Source organism: Sparus aurata, chromosome 5, assembly GCF_900880675.1.
Source record: "Sparus aurata chromosome 5, fSpaAur1.1, whole genome shotgun sequence".
In the NCBI taxonomy this organism is placed as follows: Eukaryota; Metazoa; Chordata; class Actinopteri; order Spariformes; family Sparidae; genus Sparus; species Sparus aurata.
Genome location: NC_044191.1, coordinates 23,703,990 through 23,730,749, shown reverse-complemented (window position 1 = coordinate 23,730,749; position 26,760 = coordinate 23,703,990). Strand labels below are relative to the sequence as shown.

Below are 26,760 nucleotides of genomic sequence, written 5' to 3'. Positions count from 1 at the left end.
TTGTCTCTGACTCAAAGGAAATTAGTCACATTAATTCTGATCATTACTTACTGCAGCTGAAGTAAGAAAATAATAAAATGGCCCTTTAAATTTTTTATTTGTCCGACAAACAGTTACACTGTTTAAAATAACATTACAAAATCTTATCCCAGAACTAACTAGTAAACTGCAGCCGTTAACACAGAACTTAAACCAGTTTGTCTTTTAGGTCAGATATACTATTATTTTGAAATTTCTACTGAATAAAAAGAGACATGGGTATAGAATTGGAGTTGTTACTGAATTACCCATTACATTTTTTTTACAAAGTAAACTAAATCGCAGAAAATGCTGATTTGGGTGAAATGTTTTTTCAATCCAGAAAATTGTCTGTCAGGTCTGATTTACTTTAATTTTGAAATGTCTTATCATTAAAAAATCGTACACGAGTAACTTACTCTCATTGACTTAAAATAAAGTTTTTGTAATTTTCTTCATAACTGTTAATACTCTTCAGATTAAACTGTCGGTATCATCCACCTGACTTGGTTGTGTCACTTAGAAATAATCCTTTATTTTAAAATCCTTAATCATCTAAATAATGGTCTGGTCACAAACAAACTATCACTCCTTTACTGGGACGATATTCATAACATTGATATTCAGTACAGAAGCACACCGAATGCAAAGTTTCTAGCATTGACAAGTAACTGGTTGTGAAGCTTTCGAATAAAGACGACGAAGCAGATCAAAATGTTTTTAATTATTTGTTTTTGCACTGAAATCTACATTCATATTAGTATGATGTAATTTGGTACAGTAAACACTGTCGATGTGTGGTCTTTTTTTAACCCTTCCTCTTTATACTATGATCATACTGTCAACGAGAGTTTCAACTGAATTTCAAGCATCAGTTTATTTGTTAATTTTTTCTTTACTTAGGTTTACTGGCCCCTCGTCTTGGAATTTTAACAAAATGTCAAAATGCAGAGCAGAAGCACCAAACTCTGCTGTGCCTTCAGAGGAAAACAAAAAATTAACAACGAAAAAGACAGACTGAACAGACAAATGATAAACACATACCGCTTAACAACAGAGAGGATATATATTTGTAAAAGCACATTCGTATTAATAATAATGCTTTGGAATGAAAACGGCAACAGAGAGGCTCACTGTGGTCAACCAACAACGGTCCGATTTGCACTCAGCACATTCCACTTATATATTATCTGATTTTTTTTTTGTTGTTGTGTGCCATTAATATGCATGAATACATGTCATTACAACCCATAACCCTTCCACAGAAAAAAACAACATAATAATAAATAAGAAAACAGGTGATTTGATTGGTCCATGAGGTAAAATGTGAAAAAAAAAGAGCAAAAGAAAGTCGGAAAGATTTTTTGAAAAGACAAACATCTAAAAAGAGGGTCGCAGAAAGAAATTAAATTAAGAAAGAAAAGATTGTGACTGCAGATAAGAAAGCATGAAGTCTGAAAGGATTTCATTATCTTTTACACACACACACACACACACACTCACACACGCACGGGCGCACTCAAACACACACATTCACACGCAGTCAGGCATGAAGCTCAATAACAAACCAATCTGCCCAGGCTGTAATCTTAACAAAGCCACTTGATGGGTGATAATATTTCTATATTTACAATGAAGTGATGAAAAATGCTCCGAATGAACCCCAAAAATACATGAAAAGTGTAAAACCAAGAGCAACCAAATTAAATCACCATATTCTCTTTTCATTCCTTCACTTTTTGATCTCCTCCTATGCACCGACAGTAAAAGAAAATGTCCTCTGAACTGGGGGGCGCCGGAAGAGGGTGGGGCTTACAGAGACAAAGGGAGGGCTTAATAATGACATTGACGATGGAGATGTGTGAGCGCTGGCGAGGCATGTAGTATGCCTCTCAGCGTCATCATGCAGGTAGACTCTTCTCTGTTTCTGCTACAAGAAAAAGAGCACTTCAATAAAGAGCCCGCCCCCTCCCTGCCCATTTTGGACTACCCTGGTTTTTGAAATCCAACACACCTTTCCTCTGGCTCTTTAGAGGTCCTGGTGTGGGAGAGCATGCAGTAAGCTACACAGTACAGCCTGAGTGGGTGGAATTAAAAGAGCACTTCAAAAAAAAACAACAACAACAGCAGACCGCCCGCTCTGTGTTTTATACCGGGCTCCTTTTTGTTGGAAGTTTAGGATGCAGGTCTCAACACTGATCTGAGGAGTGTGTGTATGAAGCAGTAACTGTGATGGTAGAAGCAGCACTAGTAGTGTTCAGCAGGCAATAGTCTTGTCTTTCTGAAGAGGAAATGGCTCAAGAGCAAACCAAGTGCTGACCCCGAAAATGTGCAGCAGTGGCACTTCAAAGTATTATTGGGTATTATCAACTGATCTATCTTGTTTTAAAACCCTAGGGAAGTTTGAATCCTGCTTCTAATAGAGGCGGGATAAGAGTTTTTTCCTTTTCTATCCATTGGTCACTGTGGCTGATATGTTCCGAGATTCATCAGCAATGGTGGTGATTTTTTTTGTTGTTGAGGCAACTACGTTTTAAAAACATTCAAATGTTCTGCTAACGTCCATGTTGGCTGGCATGCTGAACTATTTAAAGCCGTGTTCATTTTTTGTCTCACCAGTCAGTTCAACGACTGGCTGTTGTTGAAAAACTGATTAAGCTTATTAGCCACAACCAAAGTTTACGACAATTTTATGAGTGTCGGGTCGTTTTATCTGGAAACCACTGTCATGATAATCAGCTTGGTCTTCTTTAAAGTCTTTGTATTATCTGATTTCTTTTCCGTGTTCTCTTCTCCATGTGATTGTCACCCATTCCTCCCTCCTGTTGTTTGCAGCACCACTCAGGCAGTCGTACAGGTAGGCAGTGAGTTTAAGAACTAGCACAATCTATTTATCTAACTGGCTCTTCAGGAACCAGCAAGGAAACTTTTCACTACAGCCAGACTTGAGTCAAACTGTCTTTTTTCCGCGGCTGTAGAAACAGAAGAAAGTAAAGACGGACGAGGGGAGTGAAGGGAATGGTAGAGAGGACACCTCTCAGAGGCTCTGCGCCCCCTAAGGCCCAATGTGGGCTCAGTCCTGTCCAATCTGGCCCAGTCTAAGCCGTGTTTGGTTAGGCCAAATCCAGTCCAGTCTGGTCTGGTCTGGTCTAGCTGGGATCCAGACCAGGGTTTTAGAAGAGTGCTTTGGATCCCTGGTTCTCGAACTCTGACCAGGCATCATTCAGTTCCATGAAGATCATCTTAGCGTATTGTTCATAAGGCTTTCCTGATGCCTGCAGAGAGCGAGGGAGCCAGACAGAGAGAGACAGGGGGCACACATTTGTGAATTAAAAAAAATAGATACAGATCGTCAGATTGTCTTGTAAGTTTCTATTTCTGCCTTGGCTAAATGCAATTTCAGTATGATATACTGTACCTTATCTGGATGGACAATCAGCGCAGCCTTCCTGTAGTACTTCTTCACCTGATCGGGTGTCACCAGGTCAGCCATGCTCACAGGCTTCCAGCGGGTTTCACCCTCCCACAACACCGTATTCAGAGTTGACAGCAGAGCTCGGATGTTTCGCTCCTTCCCTTCAATCCAGTCCAAGATCTGCAGCATGACAATAAAAACAAAACCTATTACAAACTTTATTACTTTAAGCATGGATAAAGGCACAAACACTGAGCAGCACTTTGAAGCTACTATGCCTATGGTCTAGCAGTGATCCAGACCAGGTTACGTATTAATTTGCTACCTGTAATTTTAGTGGATCGATCTCTTTCGTGATCTCCTGTCTCCTCATTTCAGCGATGGTCCTTGGTCCCTTCCTATCAGGCCTAGAGCCAAAACCTTGAGTCTCCAGCAGGTCCTCAAAATCATCCTCCTTCACCTTCGGCTTTGGGCCTGCATTGCAACACAGCACGGAGAAATGTATGGTTAAACATTTTGAGGACTAGAAAGATGACAGTATTCTGATTTGTTTATTTCTATTAGCGAAATTTAAAACTGCTATTACCAAATCCAGGACCACGGACTCCTCTGTCCTCTCTCCCACCAATGACACTAGAAAAGTTGAGGTTGTAGTTGGGTTTGTTGGGCTGTGTGCCTGCAGGCTGAGATGCTGAAGATGCTTTGGGTGTGGACCCAGACATCCATGGTTTGTTCTGGGCAGAGGTGGGTCTTCCAGACTGCCAGGGCTGGGCTTGAGGTTTAGCAGAGGAGGGAGGCGGCTTTGTGCTAAAAGAAGGCCCTGAGGAACCTACAAAAAAAACACACAGAAATGCTAGTTACTTATTAGAGATAAATCTACAAGCTTATTATTTTATAAGTAATTTTTTTTGTTTTCTTCAAGGTACCATTAGCCGTTGGATATTTGCCCCCGCCCATTACCTGGTAAATTGGATCCCAGGTTTCCAAGGTCGGCAAAAGGATCAAAGGTCTGAGACTTGGCCTTCGACATTGAGGACACACCAGAAGCTAGAGAAACAGTAACAATATGTGAATTAAAATCTTCTGGGTTCACAGTTTAAGATTTTCTAAAAAACTTCAATTAAAATAGCTCCGCAAAAGGTTCAGTCAGCCAAAAACCTCTAAACAACGTTTCTCCACCCACCTGTGTTGGTATAGTTGGGTTTGCTGGTGGTGGCGCTCATAGTGGCAGTGTTGCCAGCTGCCCAGCTGTCCCACCCACCCAGCAGGTCTGGTTGGCTGGCTGATGATGTCATCTTAGGAGTATCATTCACCAGCTTATCTGTTAAGACACAAACATCCAAAGTACCAACAATTATGTTTCTTTAGGATGTTACCGTCGTGAGGCAGCAGAGGAACTTTTGGGACATAATCTTCAGTGATGTAACGGTAACCAGTGTACTTACTGAGGTCGAAGAGGCTCGTATTGGAAGCAGGAGTGGCGTTACTGTGAGCTGAACTGAACCCACTGGTGGCTGAACTATCAGAACCCAACAAGTTTCCAAACAGGTCCGGTCCAGAGGCCTGCCGAGACGAACCCACACTGGAGCCAACACCAGAGCCAGACCCCATCCCAAACGGATCAAACAGGTCGCCCGTGGCTGAAACACAGACGCAGTGAAAAAATGTCGTAAGTATGACTGGAAACCTTTTTTAAATAATAATAATAGTACAGCCAGCACATAATAAACCTCGACTCTTACGTTTTGAGTCTGGTGTAGCCGCACTGGTTGGCCCACTGAAGAACAAGTCTTCCTGCACTGGTCCTGTCTGACCACCAGGGGGAGCGAACAGGTCATTAAGGAGGTCACTGTTGCTGGATGCAGCTTTCATTCCTCCCTCGACCCCTTGATAAGGTGCAGTGGAGGAGGTTGAGGACGTGGGAGGGGGTTGAGGGTCAGAGTTCAACCCCAAGAGGTCAGCTGTGTCACCAGTAGGAGTTTCCTGGGCTGAAGGAGGGGAACTCTGGGGGGGGGGGACAGCAAGAAAAGACAGAAGTTAGTTGAATGAAGGAACATTTTGCATATAATACATAATATATAAATATAAATATATGATACATGACATAATTAGCTCTCCAAGACTTTCCCCACCTGAAAGTCAGCGTCAAACAGCGGTTCGCTGGGGTCACGGGACAGTGGCTCCCCACCAGGGGCAGAATAAGAGTAGGACTCTCCTTCTGATTGATCACTCAGGTCCTCCTGGTCATTCATTGATCCCATCCCTTGACTGTCTGAGGCATCCTGAGAGCCACGCACATCTACAAATAGAAGCGGAAATCTTAAGGATCAGTAAGGGGGGTGGTAAATAAAGAGGCTGGCAAATGTTTTATGGTTTGTCTTGGAGAATTAAGGTGGACAATTAACTTCTTTAGAAAGGATGGCCATAACCAAAACACTAAGCATGTACAAAGCAAAATATCAATTATTTTACAGAGGAATTTTAAAGCTGAATTATTAACATGAGAACACAAGTACAGTACCTTCCCAATCCAGTGTTTGGAAGAAGTTGTTTGCGTTACTATCGGTGCTAACAGGAGATTCTGGTTCTGGTGGATTGGAGCTTTCTGGAGTCTGAGCCGGCTGGGGTGACTCAGAGTCATAAAATGCTGAGGAACCTGGCTGACGAGGCAGCTCGGGCTTACCTGTAGTTATAAAAATGTGATGTTTACTTCATGTGCACATTTTAATGTGAAAACCTAGAGAAAAACATGCTTCCAATGGACTTGAGAGACAAAATTAAGACAGCTGTCGGATTAACAGGTGAACTGAGAAGGAATGCCACCTACCAAATTTGCTGAGGATCTCCTGCTGTTCATCACGAGAGGAGAAAAGGATTTTGGGGTTGAGGCCCTTGGTTTGGAAGCCCTCCCAAGGGGGGGTCTTAGTGCTGGGTCTGTCCCTAGGTTCCACCTCAATGTCTAGGTTGACCTGGAACAAGTCTGGGTACTTCTCCTGGATGTCACAGGCATCCAGGTCATACCTGACAGGAGAACAGATAGATGGGAAACGAAGTTATGGAGGAAAAGTTGACTAAAAAATAAAAGGTCAGTTGTTGATGATCACAGGGTAATGCTTTGAGGGTCAGTGATCTTGTTTATTTAAAAATTGTGCACATACTTGGCAAATTTGACAGTGGTCGCATTTCTGGGGACAAAGCCTGTGTGGAACTGGATCTGAAACATCTTCATTGATGCCATCTGAAACAATATAAATCATTTTAAATTAGCTTGTTGTCCATATTCATCATCATTTTCCGCGTATCTATTCTAAAACTGATGATCTTGAGTGTTTGCCTATACCTTGGCCTGCAGACGTCCACCCAGTGTGGATCTTGCATGATAGATCACCACCAGTACATCTCCTTGGACCGTCACATTGAGAGGGATCTCCGCTCTCCCGTCCTCCATCTTAAAATCCCTGGAAAGATTGAAACGAAAATTAATAGTGGAACTTTTTATCTATGAAAAGCTAGAAGGCATTCTTGTGTGTCGGTTTTTACACTCACTTCATCTTGTCATACTCCTGTGATGTGGTGAGGACCCTCTCGTCTCCAACATAGACCTCGCAGAATGGCCGGCACCCATTTCGCTGCTTGTTGAACAGCGGCACGGGTGTCATGATGATGGAACTAATTAATATGGGCTTGCTGTGGGGGATGATGGGCTCTTCTGCCATCATGTCACACATATACTCTATATACCTGCAACAATCAAAAGCAAGGATTAGAGATCCCATAACAGCAAATCCTAGGTCAAATGAAATAACCAACACCCTTTTTCTAAACCTTATAATCTGTATGAGTGTGTTACCTCTTGTGTGAGGGTGCAATGCCAGGTGGGCAGCGTTTCATTGAGAACATGTAGACAGCAGCCTCAGCTGTAGTGAAAAGTCGACAGAAACACAGGAAGGAGCAAACTGCCACTGCTGATGCTGCCCTTCCGTCCTACCGAGAGAAAAAATGAAGGTGACATTTAAAGATGTTAAGGGCACCTAATCTTTGTTCCTTATTATCTACTTATGTCAGGACCATGACTTCCTTTCAACCCCTCAAACCAAATGAGCATGAACCAAGTCATCAGTCATCTTAGTCATCACTCTCATAGGAGGTTACTCACCAGACAGTGTACTATACAGATGTTCCTCTGGTCTTGTTTCAGCCATAGATGCATGTTCTTGCACACACTGTAGAGACTGCGCAGGTTGGGGGCACGACGCACTTGCCAGTTACATTCTGATACCTGCACACACATATAAAAAAAAGGGACACAACTGAAGACAAGAACCTTGCAACTTTAACAACAGCAAATACTGTGGCAATAATCAAACTGTATTACCGTGACAAATAGAGAAAAACACGACAAACTATGACCAAAACAAGCTTTCCAATCACAGGAATGACCCACACTGGGACAGGGGAGTTTGGTAATATCAGCTTTGACACACATCCACCCACCAAAAAGGTACACACACACACACACGCACACACACACACACACACACACACACACCTACACACCTACACACACACACACACACACACACACACACACACACAAACTCCATACCCTGTTGTGAAATCGTGAAGGCCTATACGATCTTTTGGAGAGGTTGTACACAGCATAGTGGCCAGCATGACGTGAATCCAGGAACAGACGGACGTCCTCGATGTTGTTCTTTATCGCGGACTCCACCCCCTCTGCTGGGAAGGACATGACTACACAAAAACACACAAATACAAACATGAGAAATGTAGTTAATACACTATAGGTTAAGGGGTTATGCAGTAACAACAACAAGTTTCATTGAGGTTACAATGCCTACCTGCTATTCTGGAGGTGATGTATGAAATATCCAGGTCCCCTTTGGCATAGCTGTAACAGACATCACAAGTACACTTATAAAAGGAGTTGGTGTACAACATAGTAGGGAGCAAAAAACAAAATCACCACAAGACAAGACAAAAAAAAAAAAAGTTTGACTAAGGTCTTGAAGACTGCACAAATACAGCCACTGACAAACAGGTCTGTAACACAAACTGGTTTAGAAACAAGAAGGCTTTGCATTACAATACACTGAGAGGAAACTGGTTTTGAAATGACAAGCTACAGGATGAAGAGGTTCCTAATTGATGCCTAAATGGGCATTTCTGCTGGAGCTACCATACAATACAGAATTTTAAACTGCTCTGATGAAGCCTGCCCAACAAATCAGACTTAATAAACCCACAGTTGATCTTTCCTGTGAGTTTTCAATGTAGCACATGCATCTGCCAGATCCTTGTTGTTGCATGAGAATACACTCAGTAAGATACTTACTGTATATAGCTCCTTTGGGGTTAAATAGTGTTGGCAGTTAACTGATGTAGAAAGTAGGCTACATCGGATGTTACAGCTAAATAAACCATATTTGAACAATGACAACAGCAAGAACAATTCAACATGATTCCCACTGAATATTAACATATTGTACACACAAACAGACTATATATCAAGCAAAAAATAAATAACTATGTAAATAAATAAAACAAAACTATGTATGCTGGTGACACAAACTGACAGTTTTAATCTATATGGTGTCAGGACACACAGGTGTTTCTGGTTAGGATACAGATATAGCTGAAATGGTGATTTTAGTAAGCTGTGGAGCCAAATTAAAAAAAGTTTAAACTACCATTAATTAAATCGCTCATTCATTCATTCAGTCATTCATATAGGTCAGTGATTCTCAATACAGGGTACCTGTATCCCTGATGGTACTTCTGAATTTGGTGGGGGGTATAAACAAAATACTAATTTGAATCAAGTAATACAAAAATCCACATATTGATCGGATTAAACACCCAAAACAATTTGTTGCAAGTGGATGAAAATATGAGAAGATAGCAAGTAGGGCTGGGAGATATATCGAATATACTCGATTTATCGCAGTTTGTTCTCTGTGGGATGTAGAAAATGACTATATCGTGAATATTCAAGTATACATTCAATTGTCACGCAGTCGCTTTTAGTTGCGGGCATTGAACTACACTCTTTCTCATCTCCCCGCACAGAGAGATAAAACAAGCGCACCTAGTTATGTACATCACATTCTGTCGTGCGTGCAATGTCATACGCCCGGCAGCATGTAGTAGCAGAGATCTCAGGTAGCGGCAGCAGCAGGTGCTATGAAAAATGGAGGGAGAATTAATTCCCAAGAAAAACAACGCAGGATCCATCATCTGGCGATGGTTTGGGTACAAGAGGGAGGACGTTGAACAGATAAACTTAATATGTAAAGTATGCCGCAAAACTTGTTGTTTGAAATGCTATGAGTGACATCAAGCACAAAAAGGCACTTTATTTTATGTATTTGTTTAAATATTGTACTGGCATTATGCACAAAATGTGCACTTTAATTCTGATAGCGTTATTCTGATACGTCATATTAGTTACATCATGCATAAAAGGCACTTTATTTGTTTTGAAATGACATGTTTTTGCCACTGCTTAATGACTGTTTAATAAATACAGTTTTGATAAATTTGTTTAGTTGTGATTTTACCCTTTTGGCATGAATGTTTAAAATCAGCATATTTTAATGCAGTATGAACAATGTTTTAATGTAGACGCGTAGAATCATCAAACTGGCATGATTGTATGCATCAAAGTGTTAATTCAAGGCTAAGGGAAAATATCGAGATATATATCGTGTATCGTGACATGGCCTAAAAATATCGGGATATTAGTAAAAGGCCATATCGCCCAGCCCTAATAGCAAGTAAGTAGGGAAGTTAAAATAGTTTGGTAAAAGTGAGGTATACATTGTTGAAATAGATAGCTGAAAGTAATGAATAAACTGTTCAAATAGTTAGCTAAAAGTAATGGACATATACTTTAAAAAGTTAGCTAAAAGTAAAAGATTGGCATAACATAACATAAAATTATACTCATTCATTCAATCAGGTCAAACCTTGCTTTCATTCAATTGAATTATTGAATGTGTGATGTTAGGATCAGCAAGCTGTGATGACAGACACAGCACAGCAAACGGCTTTAGTAGGGTTTTTCTGTTCTAAATCAAACACAAACTACAGGAGCACACAGACAGCAACGCATGAGTTGACGCACTTCACCGACCCATATTTACCTTGGGTTGCTAGGTGATGGACACATAGTGGGACCATGAGGGATTGGGACAGAGAAAAGAAACAACAAAAAAATAAACAAAAGGACCAAACAAAATGGAAGAAACCGATGATATAGTGACCAAATGAAACATTAAACTTGAACGGATATGGCTAGAGTGGCTATTGAAGGAACACTTTGCTGTTTTTCAAGCCTTTTACACACATCAGTCGCAGAAGCCATCTGTCTATTGAATCAGCAATCATTGTGAATGATTTCTGCAGTGTCACTGATTGTTAACATTCACTGACTTGTTCTTAGGTCAGTGAAAGAGCTGCAGAGAAAGACAACTTGATACAAGGTCTTTACAACTGCAAAGTCTGCCATCAATGTAAAGACGAATTTCAGAGAGTCAAGCAGCAAAATGTTCCTTTTAAAAAGGTAAAACGGGGGGCAGGGTAGGTACGAGTATGAATGGTTACATTGACAATTTGAAGATGTAAAATGCTCAACTTTCACTTCAGGTTGCTGCATCTGTGATAAAATATGATGACTGACAATAAGCAGTAAACAGTATATCCTTTGCAGGACCATGAATGCATACTTTCAGTGCAGTAAACCCCATCATCCAAATTATAATAAGTGATTACTAAAGCAAACATGGTGACGGAATTGTCTCGTTGAAATAAGTAGGCATAGGTGAAGTTAAAGTAGCCAGTGCAAAATGTGCAAGATGTAACTGAAGTATCAGTCCACATCGTCGATTAACAAACATAATAGGAATCGTGAAATCTTCAGCCACACATGCCGAAACTGCCATGTAAAATGAAAACAGCAAAATCAAAGCTGACTGATGTGCCAGGACAATTAAGATAAACGAAAAGTATATGACTGGAAATGTGATATGAATAAATAACACCTTAATAGCACCTTACCTGGCTACTGACTGGATGACCTTAGAGGAAGTGTCCTTTATGTTGGTCAGGAAGCGCTCTGTTCCACCCCTCAAGATATCAAAGAGGCCACTGCCTGCCTGATCAGGATCATACACTCCTACAGGGATGATATGAATACATATAAAAATATTTGCATACATTTTCATGGCTTAAACGCTTACACTGGTATTAGTCAAGGTTTATCTCACAATGATAACCAAGTATCTTTGCACCACACTCTCTACAAAAGGTTCTGTTTACAAAGCTGGAATAAAGTATGATGATTATGCATAAATAAATAAACCGAACAGATGACTCAGATTGACTCATCATTTATATCCCAGGTGTGATAATATGAATGAACAGGAGGACTGGAGCCACTCCTCGAGGAAAAGAGCAAAGATACTCTGCCTTTCGACAGATGGTGGAGTGGCCGTGCAGAAATCCTCTTAAATGGACAGTACACAGCCTGTGTGTGTGTGTGTGTGTGTGTGTGTGATTTTAGCAGGTTTCATTTTTTTTTTTTTTCTATTTTACAATTAATAGATTAAGTCATTGGTGCCCTCTTCAAATTGCTTCTTTTTGTCCAATCAACAGTCAAAAATTGACTATTATTACGATTACTATTATTTACTTTTGGTAACCTTCATTTACTATCATAAATGACAAAGAAATGCATCAAATCCTCATATTTGACAAACTGGAACCAGAATATGTCTGACATTTCTTTTGGGAAAATTACAATCAATTTCCAAAACTGTTGGAAATGAATTTTCTTTCAATCTGCAAGACAATTAATCGTCTCATCGTGCAGCTCTAACTAAAATTCAAACTTGTGAACTTCATATACCAGCCACGATGGCCATACACATTAAAATCTCAAGTAGGTTACACAAGCTACATCAGCTTTATGATCAAGATCAGTGAAGGTTAGAGAGTGACTTTAATATTGTGTGTAAGCTTCGAAGCAATAAGTGAAAGCATGGTGAAACATCATGCTGCTCTAAATCAATTTCAAAATGTTTTAAAATGAGACTGCGTGTAAAAAATATCATGTGGGGACATTTCCATTTGTAGTCCTCACAATTCTATCAATCACCATGCAAAGGTTGTCACGGTCACTTCTAAAAACAACTGACATAGTGAATGCAGTGTGGGTGGGATATGGGTGGGGTCTGGAGTGTGTGTGTGTGTGTGTGTGTGTGTGTACACATATGTTCCCGGCTGATTAGGAATTACTGTAGAGGTTATAGAAATAAAAAAAGCCCTGCCCAGCTGCAACTCAAAAGGTACAAAAAAAGACAGTTCAATGGCTATTTCTAAGTAACTACATGACCTGTATTTGAGTACAGTATAACATATCTATGGATATGCTAACGGTCCATGTGGGGTTATTGGGTTGGTTTATTGGTTGTCATTCATCAAGAGATTGATGAATCATAAGTGACTTATTAAATCGTACTTTTGGAAACAGCCACCGATATAATGACACAACACTACTGCTCTGTTTTTAAAGAAGATTCAGTTTCACCCTCTACAACACTTGAAACAAAGACAACTGCAACCTTTCTAACAACCCTGATCTGTGTGTTTGGAACACTGTCCCAAACACACAGAGCAAACACAAACACACAGAGCACCAACACAATATTGTCATTCAGGCAAAGTTGTACCTGCATTATTGTGGACGTTGTGGATCTGCATGGGCGGCTGGGCTCCATTGTTGCCAAAACCTCCGTTCTGCTCCAACAGCTGCAGACATTCATAGCCATCAAACACTGGACGCCAACAATAGTACGTACTCAACATTGTAACACGAGGTCGACAAAATAAAAAACAAGCCAACAAAAAAAATAAAAAAACTTGCAGCCAAGACCTAAGATTTTGCCTAAGATGTCAAACAAGGGCAGCAACCAAAAAGAGGTTAAGAGACAGAGAGAGGGGAAAATCCTCAGAAAAACAAAAGATATTCCCATGAAATGCAAAAAAATGTAATCTAAAAAAATAGGATAATTGGATTTAAAAAATCACCAAATTACATAGAATAAAAAGAATAAGGACCACAAACAGAGGAACAGAAAAAGAGCATCAAATCTTCAGTGTTAGGTGACAGGTTTTTTGCTCCATCCCTAAATATAAAATTACAAGTTCAAAAGAATTCCGGAAAGGAGATAAAAAAAAAAAATATTCTGCATTGGACGTGCTGGATAGAATAACTTTCAGATGAAATCTGGACGTCTGGGTCTGCGTTAAGGCAGCCAGACAGCCTCCGCCTCTTGCTTCCCCTCTGGTGATGTCTGCTGTATTTCCCTCTCAGTGTTTCACTTCCATCTCTGCTCCTATCCTTCACAAGTACTCTCCTCTCCCTCCTCTCTGCTCCATCTCACAGTCTGCCTCTCCATATGTCTGTGCCGCGGAGCAGCAGAGCGAGGAGGAGGAGAAGTAGAAGTAGGATTATACACTCCTTATGTTCAGCAGAGAAACCCCTTCTTAACCTTAATCAGATCAGCGATCGCCAGATCTGCCTTCGCTCTGCACACATTAACCAGCCTTATCAGGAATCACTTTGCTAAGAAATTGGTTGCGATACAGAAGAACTCTTCAATTTCCTTAATTGTTTTAAGCCATCACATAATCCTGGAATAAAATGGAAGATGTGTAAGCAGCACTTTGCATAGGGCTAGGGTTGTCTCTGCAGTGGTAACCAGTGTGTGATGTCCAAAAAGACCAAAAAAATATTATAAACGTTTTCCAACATTAACTGAGCTAGATATATAGTTCAGGATAAATACACTGGCCCAACTTTACACCAGCCAGGTGACACATCAGACAGTTGTGGGAAGAAAGAATAATAACTGTAAACCTGAAGACTTTTGACCTTGAAATCAGCTTTACATCTTATGAATCACAACTGTGGCTGAGGATTTGGTGATAAGTACCAGGATTTGTGGATTTGTTGAAGGAATCAGAAGAAGCTGCCGCTGCTTAGTTGGTAATGGCCGGCCACCATGCAGGGTAAAATGCTTTTCTGTCCCAAAACTGCAACTAAAGTCTTAAATCTGATTGTGCCGAATTAGCCACTGTAGGTGGTAGATGAAACAACTAAGTGCCATCCCAAAATACTGCTGTACTACTGAGGTGTTGGCTTGGCTTCATGCTTATTTTTAATTCAGCTTGACCCATTTTCCACCTCTATGTCTCTCTTTGGACCCATTAGGACCATGCCAGCTGGGGAGGAGAGGAGCTTGGGAGAGAGAATACAGACTCCTTTGTGCCTGCCCCTGTGCGTGTGCGTGTGTTGCCTGTGTGTGTGGCTGAACAAGTGTAAGCACATCAGCAATTGAAGACACGAAGAGACACACACACACACACACACACACACCGGAAGAAGCCGTGTGGTCGGTCTTTCAATAGCCTCTGAGGATGTGCCCCTGTGTCCCAGCTAATCAACTTGTTTACTCCCAAATGCACTTCATGAAAATTGTCTCCCTTACAAAACTGATACCTGAAGGAGAAGCCTCTTTTAACAGTCAGAGACAGGACCAACTCATAAACCACACACCCTTTAATACAAAGCTATGGACATGACTTAGCTCCATTTCAGTGGCAATAATACCTTGAAATCTACAATATTTTCATTTAACATAAATCAATAACCTAATGGCTTTTAACTTCAAGACCAGGTCTGATAAATAGCAGTAACAACGGGAATGAAGCCGCGCAGCATTGAATAAGCCTATGTGCTATAGATAGCATAGTTTTAGTGTGGTATCACTTCTTAAATCTGGTGCTGTGGTGTTTTTTTACAACAGCACTGAACACAATCATGCGTACCTCTGTAATAGGAGACTTGGGGTTGACGTTGCGTGCTGCTGCTATCTCCTGGAGTTGGTTGACCAACTCTGTAATGGACAGACGCTCCTCTGGGTTCACCTTCAACATGGAACCTAGAATGCAGAGAGGGGAAGTTACAAACCTGAGGAGATACGTAAAGATGAGGAGGATCAATAAACGTGGAGACTTATCAAAGAAATTACGGAAATCAAGGATGTGTTGATTAATTATTAACAATTTGTCATTAATCACATTCACACTATTTAAATTCATGTAGTCTTTTGAGGTTAGTTATCACATTTTAGGACCACTGTTTGCAGGAAAAGGATAGATTTAAATTGTCCACCAGGTGGAGCTATTTAACATAATTAGTTAAGCTTTAACAGCACTATAAGGGACAGGCAGCAACGTCAATTCTTTACTTTGCCATGGCATTTCAGGCTACTGTGTCTTTATAAATGTTATATTAAGAGGTGCAATCCTAAACTTATTACTCTCTGGTGAGGATGACAGTGAATTTGACCAGCTGTGACTTTCAGGCACAAGAGCAGCTTAAACCAGTGGGATTGATGAATGGATGAACCGACAGAAACTAGCAGACGCAGAATGAAAGCACTCACGTATTAGGTCGTGATACACAGTGTACTTGACATCGTTCTGAGGGATGGAGTATTTGCCGTTGACAATCTGCAGCTTGGCCCCATCCTCAAATGGGTGCTGCTTAAAACACAACAGGTAGAGGATGCACCCGATGGCCTGCATGTAGAGAGGAAATAAAACTACAATAAATGGTCAAGCAACGTAGAAGCCGATTTATGAAATAGTCCCAACAAAAGATATTGACATAAAACATTGTTTGGTCCAAGTAACTGAAGGAATAAGGACAAGCTAATGTTTGTTAATGACTGTAAATAACAACCCTTACAAAACGTTTTGTGTTTCTATGCCTTGTGTGAGAAGTCACTGTTATTATTTTGCCTCTGATAAAAGAAATACTAATTATCTAGAGCCTGAAAACATAGTCATTCTGCTGACTATAAGCAAAGTTATTTGCCAGTTGACAACACAGTTAAATCCTCATAGATTCCTAAGAATACTGATCGTCATGCTGAATCTCTCCCCTACAGGTATCATAATGGTTAGTCTGGCTGTTGCAACAGTCAAGTTGAAACCATGACCAGTTCTAATTAGCTGCAACATTGGAAGAAATGAAAAAAAGCTCTGACCCAGATGTCCTGTTTCTCATTGATGGGGAAGTTGGAGTAGAGATCGATCATCTCCGGCGTTCTGTACGCTGGTGTGGTGTTCCTTGTGATCTAAACAGACAGAAACACGCAATCTTAACACAGAAGATAAAACCAGAGTTAAGTATTCAGCTATGCTCTGCTGTTAAATCTGGGCTGATCTTCAACAAAGTCATATTATTTTACATTTATAAAATTAGGAAAATGCTTTGAGAAAAAAAATGCTTTCTTCTGAGTATTTTTCATAAAAAAGACACAATGTTACGTCTTCACGTAGAGCGTGCACCAAGCTTTTAGGAACAAATGATTCACATCTGAACTACAACTCTCATGCAAGTCATTACATTCAGAAATCAGAATCTCTGGAGACCTGCACACTGAGGTCATCTGTGGCAAGACTCGTGCGTTAGTCTGCGCCTGTGTGGTTATTGTATAAATATAATTACACCTGATTAAGCAGTGCTTCCTGGATATCTATCTGTTAATTTAATCAAACGTTTCTGGTTCCTGTTTATCATTGTGATGGCAGTACTTACACAGATTCCACTGTGAATTGAAATGTGTTTTGTTCCTCTCATTTGAAAAAATTGCTTTCAAAAAAAGGCAATATAAATTGCATCAAGGAAAACTTTGACAAATTTGAACCATTAGCACCTCAAATAAAATGTTTAGTAGTTTGAAATGTTTATATAATTACCTCACTTTTTGTTTGACTTCAACATTCTCAAAACACACATTAGTTGTTAAAATCAAAGCCGTAAATACTATAAATATTAATAAGCTAAAATACAAACACTGTATAAGCAGAACCTTCTTCAGATTTACTGATGCGTGTGTGTGTGTGTGTGTGTGTTTGTACCTCATCCTCCACCATGGACCTCTTCTGTGCTGACCAGCTGTAGTCGGGGTAATGTGACACTGTGGTGGAGCTGCCAAAGTCACACAGCTTGATGGTGCCCTGGTTACTAATCAAGAGGTTCTCAATCTGCAACACGTCAAGTAAGCAAAAGGTTCGCTCCTCAATCAATACATGTTTAATTACCAATGGGTTATATAATAGCCCATCATCTAGTTTTGTTTAATTAATGCATAATATGGGTAATATCATTAATTAGCTCTTTGATACATCATTCACTGGTCCAGCTACTAAGCAACATCGAACCTTGAGGTCTCTGTGTACGATTGCAGGCTTCTGTTTGTGCATGTGCTGCACAGCACGGCACGTCTGGTAGAGGATTTTCAGCACAGTGTCACATGACAGAGGAGCCCTCTGCTCTACCCGCTTTATAAAGTCCACCAGCTGACCTGTGGCACAAGAGATACAAACAGATGAATGAATGAAATCTTGTCATTCAAAGCGTAAGCAGCACTTGCCAGTACCCACATGCCTTTGTTTCCTGTTGATTGTAAATTGTAAGATGAAATAAAACTATGAGAAATATGAAGGTTTTGCATCATGCCATAGAATAGTGGATGTAAAAATAAAATCAAAGTGTTTGAGTGGTGCTAATAAATCATTTTCGGGGGGTAAGTAAAGAGTGGCTTACGAAAGAAAACAGTCTGTTGTAACTGAACAGTGAGACTGAACAGACAGGAAGGAGCACAGGAAGTAGAAAGGCCGCAGACTGGAAACTGCCTCATCATGTGCGCTTTAAAGTTCCTGGGAAATGGTTCTGACGACTCAGATTTACTGCTAGTTCGTCTGACGATTGAGTAAGTGCTGATTCAGTCACCAATGAAAAGGTTGAGAGACAGAGTCGTGGTCTCTGTGTGTAGGAATGTGTGTATTTACCTTTACACAACTCGGTGAGGATCAGGAACTCGGCCTGTCCAGTGTCAGACTCCTCCTTACTGATGGAGGCTGCAGAGCAGAACTGAACCACGTTGGGATGACCCGACAGCTTTTTCTATACAGCAAGCAGGTCAAGGAACATACAGCAAAAACCCTCCTTAGTTGTCAAGCCTGGTCTCAGGTCAGCTAATTCAGAATATCAAGCTGAACTCTCCAATCATCCTCTAATGACAAATTCTGCCATTCATGTTGATGCATAGACAAGCAAGCCAAACTACTACTACTACTACTACTGCTGCTGCTGCTGCTTCTGCTGCTACACTATTTCTGCTTTTACTGTTTGAACAGAGAGCTGTATTAGTGTAGTAGTAGCAGTGGAGTGAGAGAGTATGGTTAGGTGAATTTGCGGTGACTTTCAGACGTCTTTTTTTCTGCCTCATCGGCATTAATTGTCAAACACAATGTTGCAATGAAACCAGGAACACAGTGATTCATTGAAAAGTATGATGCAACGTTCTACGCAGCATGACACATTTGCCGAGCTGTGCACGAGATGACCCCAACATGGATGCTGGCCAAAAGCTTTGTCAGTTCACTCCCCTGAAAGAGTTATCTCGTTGATAAAAACTGCAACTTGTTGAAATAAAACATTAACAGAGACCTCTTGGAATGGGAATTTTATGGAAATATCCAGGAAACACCAACAGTGCACACAGCAGCATTTTTATCCTTTCTCTGACTGGAAACAGCTGCTTAGTCATGAGAGTTAAATGTTTGGTATGTGAGAACTTTTTTGGAAAAGCCAACACAAACGAGCATAAGAACCCTTTGTTTACGAAAGTAGGGATGTTTTTCCATCGTACTTATCAAATGTGATACTTCAAAATGCATATAAAGATACATTGTGGAAAAAAACAGCTACTGAAAAAGAATAGATGCTTCAGTGCTTTAATCGTATTCCTTCCTGCAGCCACTGAATAACATGCTTGTGAATAAAACCCCCTCAAAATGATTCTGTCCTGCTCATCAGACTAGAGTACTTTAGAAAAGATAAATTAGACAAGCTTTCAAGGACATAATAGCACAAAAATGAATCCTGTGTTTGTGAAACCACAATGCTATCATAGGTTTAAACACTGTAAATCTATATTAGCTTGTGTGGTGCTGCCAATACACTACAAACGATCCAGGAATAACAGTGTACTAGGATGGAGGTGCTTTCCAAAGTCATGGGTGAGATTTCAACTTGCCTGTGGCATATGTTAACCTCTGCTATGTACTAAAACAGAAATGCTCTACACTGATTATTATTAACACAGGAAAAAGAGTGGCTTTTCATGAGGGTCTGGAAATGATAAAGGATACCATGAAGCAGACTTCCTGGATGATTTCCTTGCTCTTCTCTTCCTCATGTGACAGCAGCCTCTGTAACAAAAGCACAATGACCATTGGTTTGCTGCCATCTTGTCATTAAACATAAATCAAAATGATCAAATGCATCCTATCATTAAACACTATGCAGTATTTGCTTTAAAGAGAATAGCATAAAAACTGCTCCTGCTTCACCCAGAGTAAACCCTAAAATGGATATTTCCAGACCAGTGAGATCCAAATATGTAGCACATCAATGCTTTTCCCCAACCATTTCCATTTCATCGATACAGCCATTCTGTAGCAGCATGCTTTTCCCTAGTGAATTTATCATTTCATATGAGTTATATGAGATATATCAGACAGTTAGATATATCAGGTATATCAGACAGTTATTTTCTGAAGTTTAACATAATACAGCACACAACCCTGTAACCCGATTCAGTAGTACGCTTACAACATGGACAGAATAATAAAGTATGGAGCAGATGGTCCCTTCATAATCAGAACTGTGCCATAATTGTTTGAGTCTTGTCAGCCTGTGAGAAACAACCTGCTCAATGAATGTCAGTACAGTATAACCGTAGGAGCTTAGCATATTAGCATATTGTCAAAAAGGATAAGGGCAAAGGGTCTCACTTTTATACATACATGTTTTAATACACGTACTTTATATATATACACTTCTTAATGCAAGGTATTGCAGTTCTGCTGAAGCACTGTAGTGATGACATTAGGTGCCAAATTTTAATCTGCCCAGGGATTGATGAAAATTTGCCTATTAGCTAACTCTGGCACATTAGCATTGGTGTGTAAAATGAAATGTGTGTCGTCCCTTATTGATAAATAAATACATTAAATAAATGAAACGAATGTGTTAGCATTCACTTGGATAACCAGTCATACTTAGTAGCACAGTACATATGGCATACCACCTTCTGATGTGTATTTACCAATAACATGTAACATTTTCAGTACAGTATGTAGAATACCGAGTCAATACATACAAAGCTAATGCTCCTTATTAGGTGTATAATTTAGAGACATTGCCACGTCTACTAACACATGAGTGAGTGACTGAATGAATATTCAATAGTAAGTGGTACAACATGTACAGTAAGTGTTGTTCAACATGTGACAAGCAGGAACAGGTTTAATTTTCTCAGTGGGAACACCTTCATCTTACCTTGAGGGCATAGTCTTTACCACTGCTCATGTCCTGGGCTTCATACACAAAGGCAAATCCACCTGAGAAAAAAAGAGAGAAACCAACCTTATTGAAAATGACAAGTTTATTGCACTCTTAAGCTTTTAATAAGATACATAATAATCAGTCTCGGATGTTAATTGAGTGTGATGTGTTTTAATTAATGAATTAATCAATTAATATCATATTTCTATGTCTGAGCTCTTTGGATTAGAAGGCGTTGTTACACAGGTGGATGCTGGAAATACCAGCAGCACACCATGCACACAGCCATACTGACTTTATTGTGCATATAGGGAGCATTAAAACCTCCAGCAACGGCCCGCCTCATACATATACATAAACACTTAAACCGCAAAGTTTTGAATTATAACCACAGTGTTATATGCTGGCCACTAAGCAGCCACATCAGAGAAGTTGGGGCTTAAGTGCCTTGAACAACACAACACAAGCAAACTTTTTGTCACAAGCTCCCTTTTCTAATCTTTGGACCACCGCTAATCCCCCACTGAATATACATCTTTTCACTGAAGGTGTGACTAAAACCTGAACTGGTGATAATGTGGGCAATGCTGCAGTAATAATAAGACAGCTATTAGGGAGGAGGACGAATCAGTGTTGCCTGTTAAGACGTTCTCCAGTCTTTCCCTGAAAAAGCTGGGACAGACTGTTCCCATCTGGATGTACAGTACGTACTGTATAGACAGCACCACACTACTTTAATTACAACTTTACAAAGCTGTGCTGCTGAAACCAGAGCTTAAAACGGGCCACTGGTCGCAGTCTATTTCACTAACAGTTTCAACGCTACACAAACCAATTCATTTATGAGATTTAAACACCAATGTGGCAAGTGGACACAAACTGTTGGTTTTGTAAGATTTTTACCAACTGTGTGTGTCTGTGCTCACAAAAAATGTATTCAACAAGTCACAGTCCAAACTAGGCCCTCGGGAGGTTACCATAGTGATGAGTAAATCAACTACCAGCCTAACTTTGCTCTGTGAAAACCTGAATGAGGGCACTCAAGATTCTGATCTTTGAAGCTTTATTTACAAAAGGCAGACTGCCCAGGCGTGTTCAGGGGCTTTTACTTTGCCATTCCTGATTTTTTAAACTTATTAAGGATTCAAAACAGCAACCTGTGGTCACACGAGCTTTTAGCATGAAATAACAACGCAACTTATTTTGCAATTTGAGCCCATTCCTTTCACTCAATACATACTTTCCCTCTATACAAACACTGAGCACAGAGTGTAGCCAGCTATCAGACAAGTCCATCCTTTAAAGCAACTTTTATCACGGCACTGACTTTGCTTTAAAGACTGCACACCCTTCCCTGTGGGGGATCACATGTCTTCCTCTGTCTTGTGTTGGCAAAGGGAAGGACTGTGACTCGAAAGGCTCCATTTCCTTTGCTCCGATCCAATCCATTCCAGGAAAAATATTTTTAAAAATCGGGCTAAAGATTCTCCTCCATTACACCCAACCTTACATAAACATGCTTGGGTAAAATCTTTGTGCATGTTCTATATAATTACAGGAGTAGATATGGAATAAAGCAGAGATCTTCCACCCTTGCTCTGAATAAAACGGCGTTCCTTGTCTACTGTTTCACCTGCTCAGACGAGAGCATCGAAGCTAAAAGAAAGGAAAGGCCAGGTTTCCTTGTATCCAAATAGATTCTTTGAAGTGAAAGAAAAAGCTTGAATAATTGTTGCCTATCTGCCTAAGTGGCTGATATAGCAGACAGACAAACTAGTCATGGCCCTAACAAAATAGAACCATCTGGTTACAGGCATCCATTGTATTCTCTGAGTCTCATGAAAGATCTTGTTGAGGAAACACAACAAAGACACTTTTTCAAACAGCAGGATGTTTGAAAAGAGCAAAGGCATAGTGTAAAATGATCGTGACCTTAACCATCTGCTTTGGTTTGAGTCTTAGGTTTAACTTCTCTTTAACAAGCCATCATGGCTGAGGATGCACTGTCACAGGACTGTGAATATACTGCTGATTTGAGCTGACTTAGTGCTCTAACAATAAGTTAATACTAAACTGGATTGCAAAAAGTTAAATAATATTTTTTGTTAATGTTAATGTTTTCTGTTTAATAGAATCAGTGTGAACTATGTGATGTGATGAGTATTTCAGACCATTTTCTGGCATTTTAAAGACCTAATTAATTTCTTAATTAAACTGCAGATTTAACCACCTGTTGTTCAATTGATTTGAGACTGAAGTCAAATAAAGGTCCAAATTTAGGGTTAGGGTTAGAGTCTACTGTCTGTCTGCTCTGAAAGCCACTTCACAAGCAACTTTCCCTGTATGGCGGCGTAGAAAGAAATGTCTTTTCGCTCTGTGAAGAAAGACAAGAATCCCTGGTCAAAGCCACAGCGAAGAAACCTGAGCTTTGGGTTCACACTTGTCTTGTAACCAGACACAGTTGTTTTGTTGCATGCAAACAAACACAGGCTGCTAATTTTAGATTAGAACTCAAACACATTATCATAAACTTAAGTCACTGAAATACTGTTGCCATAGAATTTTGCAGGAGGGACCCTGCCAAAGTTTGGTAAATATGATCTTAGGTCTTAGGTAAAACATATACCATAATATATCTCCAGCTTGCTAAAGAAGACATTACATAAACAATTGGGATAATGGAAATCCTGTTCTGTATGGGATGGCAAGAAATTGTAAAACCTGTCAAACTTTTAAGGAACCATGTGAATGAAAACATAACTTTCCTGATGCTGACCTTCCAAGGACTAATTTAGCTATTTAAAAACCAGGTTCATCAATGCAACTGACCTGTTCTTGTCAATCTGTTCTTCTTTTACAGCCATAGTTTGAAACATAACAAGAGCTGGCACTCAACCATCTGTCACAAGAGAGGGTCCAACAAAGCTCAGCAGATGCTTTCGTTTGGCTGTTTGTATAATTAATATCATAGAGGACTGCTTTACTTTCCCTGTTAGATAAAAGGCTGGGTAACATTTGCCATCACGCCATGCCTTCCTCATCCTTCTTTGACGATCTCCTTCTTGAGTAAAACACGTCTTGCTGCCAAGGCAGATGATAAGGTTTGAAGGCATGTAGCTAGCTAACTATGTGTTAGGAGATGGACAAGAAAAATGCAGCTGAGTACATTCATGTATATCGCTGTGACTTGTTGGCAAGCTGAAAGGCAAAGTTGTCTATGTTTCACACAGACATACCACAATCTAGAAATGTACTTGATGCTTGTTAGAGACACTCGAAACCAAATTATCAACTGCTGTTTACTTGGTGACTCATAGCTATGCAGGTGCAACCGCTATTGTCATTCACTATCAGTACAAGTGAGCTATGTCACTCAGCTAGCCTGTTAGCCAGCTCAGCTCATGCTAAGCTAGCATGCGTAGCCGCGAAAGACGGTGTCAACATTTGTCGTGGCGGTGCACCATCTCACCTTCCGCGATGACCCTTTTGATCCTCAGTTTCATGTCACCGAGCTCAACGACCTGTCCGACGAAATCATTCTGGTCCCGGCTGGCCGCCCCGGACGAGCCGGGCCCGGCTAGGAAATCCAGTGCCGACTGGAACAGGGACATTTTCTCCAGCGCCCTGCTTCAGACTCACAGAGGCCGGCTCCAGGTGAAGGTATGCTCTCTCTAAGTCCCCGCAGGCTCAACAGAAGAAACTTTCCGCCGGTGAAGTCTGTTATAAACGCTTACAAACAGGTGTTATTATCCTTTCTCTGGAAGCAAACATTCTCTTCCTGTTGCTGGGCTGACGAGGCCGCCACCATCTCTAGCGCCGACTTCCGTGAGGGGTGGTGACGTCAGGACACGATTCAGTCATGTGACGTAAAAAAAATAAATCTTACGAAACAAAAGGGACGCTTGTATAGAAATGTACAAACCCAGGGATGTCGCAACGTGTCCCAACCAACAGGAAATTAATATGTGGCTTACCTGAACAAAAAAAAGTCTGAAAATGTTGATTTTGTACTCACAATAACAAATATTTCCGAGAAGCCAAATTTAAGATGGATTAGGACATTTCTTTGGCATATTCTTGTAATTGTGATGATGGAAGTTGAGTCAATTAATTATATAGCCACATCTAAAGTACAGTACAGTGTTTTTAGTGAACTGCTCTTCTGGAAGATTCAGGAAGTCTTTTGTACCTGCTGAAGTGTTGTGAAGTGTTTTAATGAACATTGCTGCTGACTGTCACTGTTAATTGATATGATGATGATATGATGTCCATGACTTGGACTATGATCAATCTAAGTACTGTTGAATGTTGCTAGCCATGAATATGTTGAATATGTAAGTTTTATTTGTGGTACTGTGCTCTCCCCTTATTTTGTAGTGCCCAGATATGTGTATATATGTTTTAGTATTGTCCTATTTATTGTCCTATATATGTATGGTGACACTCAGTTTCCCCCCTGGGAGATTCATAAAGTATTTCATATTGTATTATATCGTATCGTATTCTATTATATCACGTTGTATTGCGTTGTATCGTGTCTTGTCGTGTCGTGTCGTGTGGGGTCATATCGTGTCGTGTCAGGTCGTATCGCATCGTATCGTATCGTATCGTATCGTATCGTATCGTATCATATCATGTCATGTTGTGTCCTGTTGTATCGTAAATGTATTAAGATGGGGAAAAACTTGTACTTCTGGTGAATCTTCATTTTGATGACTAGAAAAATAAAAACTCTTTCAGCCCAAGGTATCTTTATTTTAGTTTATAGCATGTTTTTTAAAACACAAGTCTGACATCAGAGAAGAAAATTGGTACATAGACAAAGTCAAACCATAAACATAAAGTAACGTAATGTCTCAGCTCTACACAGTAGGATGTCCCACATCTTACAGAGTCACAGCATCGGAAAAGGAGGCATATAATGTGTGTGTGACACTAGGTCATGGCCCCTGCACTATAAAGGAAATAATTTTTTCGTTACCTCCAAACATCTAAAGTTTGCTAAGTGTTCCAAGTATGAAGTACAGTTAGGTCCTCTCAGATCAACTAAAGTCAAACACTCCTTCATATTCATGCATTTCCCCCCAAAATTATTGGTTACAAAATTACAGACATTTTAATTTCAACTAATAATGTTGTTTTGAACTTCATTATATTCTTCAAATTAAAGCCAAAAATCTGTAAGTCTTCAGTTTGAAGAGCTTCACAAAGTCTTAAAAAGATTAACGTCTAAGAATAATATTCTCATATTCATGTATTAGTACGCCATCTACTGGACACAGAGTAGAGTTGTACGGAACGACTCTGATCTACACAGTAACTCTCAAGTGGTGCAGCAGATTAACAAATAAATTCCCATGTTATGTTTACCCAGTCATATAAAGCACAGGCTTGAAAACATGTGAGGTCTTTCCAGAAACGTGGCAAATTATTCGTTTTATATACAACTGAAAAATCAATGTTGTTGCCTCATCTAAAATAAACTCACAACTTTATTTTTAGATTTTAAAAAAACAAAACATAGGTGATTAATAAAAACCTTTTGTTGCCATTTACTCTCCTTTAAAGTTTCATATATCATGAGAAATAAGTTGAGTAGAACATGCAAGCAGTCTGAGCAGTATTGAAACCCTAAAACCCAAGATGTCAGACACATGCAATAAACTGGAATAACTTGGCTTTATGTTTCGATCTTTTCCTTCAAATCTCTGCTGTGTGTGTGTGCGTGTGTGTGTCTGTGTTCTTTTTCCATACTGCTGTTGCTAAATGCCAGCTGAGTAAAATGTGGCATGACTGAAGCACTAAGGCAAGTTGG

At 40.1% G+C, this 26,760-nt stretch overlaps 1 protein-coding gene across 2 annotated transcripts; it reads right to left on the bottom strand.

The window, feature by feature from the left end:
- Positions 1 to 723: 723 nt before the first annotated feature.
- On the bottom strand, positions 724 to 24,799 carry gak (cyclin G associated kinase). Of its 2 annotated transcripts, XM_030415935.1 has the most exons (30): positions 24,415 to 24,799; positions 20,940 to 21,001; positions 19,748 to 19,807; positions 18,383 to 18,497; positions 17,753 to 17,895; positions 17,450 to 17,575; positions 16,573 to 16,662; positions 15,967 to 16,102; positions 15,347 to 15,459; positions 13,186 to 13,264; positions 11,513 to 11,630; positions 10,600 to 10,608; positions 8,296 to 8,345; positions 8,040 to 8,188; positions 7,590 to 7,712; positions 7,284 to 7,417; positions 6,980 to 7,174; positions 6,774 to 6,891; positions 6,592 to 6,671; positions 6,261 to 6,454; positions 5,955 to 6,116; positions 5,566 to 5,732; positions 5,176 to 5,437; positions 4,879 to 5,073; positions 4,617 to 4,754; positions 4,394 to 4,480; positions 4,020 to 4,262; positions 3,759 to 3,907; positions 3,437 to 3,613; positions 724 to 3,293 (listed from the first exon to the last, which is right to left on the bottom strand). In XM_030415935.1, the coding sequence occupies exons 1-30, from the start codon at positions 24,554 to 24,556 to the stop codon at positions 3,192 to 3,194; spliced, it is 3,918 nt and encodes a 1,305-aa protein (XP_030271795.1). In that variant the 5' UTR covers positions 24,557 to 24,799; the 3' UTR covers positions 724 to 3,191. The 2 variants fall into 2 exon arrangements, with proteins under 2 accessions (XP_030271795.1, XP_030271796.1); XM_030415936.1 differs by lacking the exon at positions 10,600 to 10,608.
- Between the last annotated feature and the right edge of the window lie 1,961 nt (positions 24,800 to 26,760).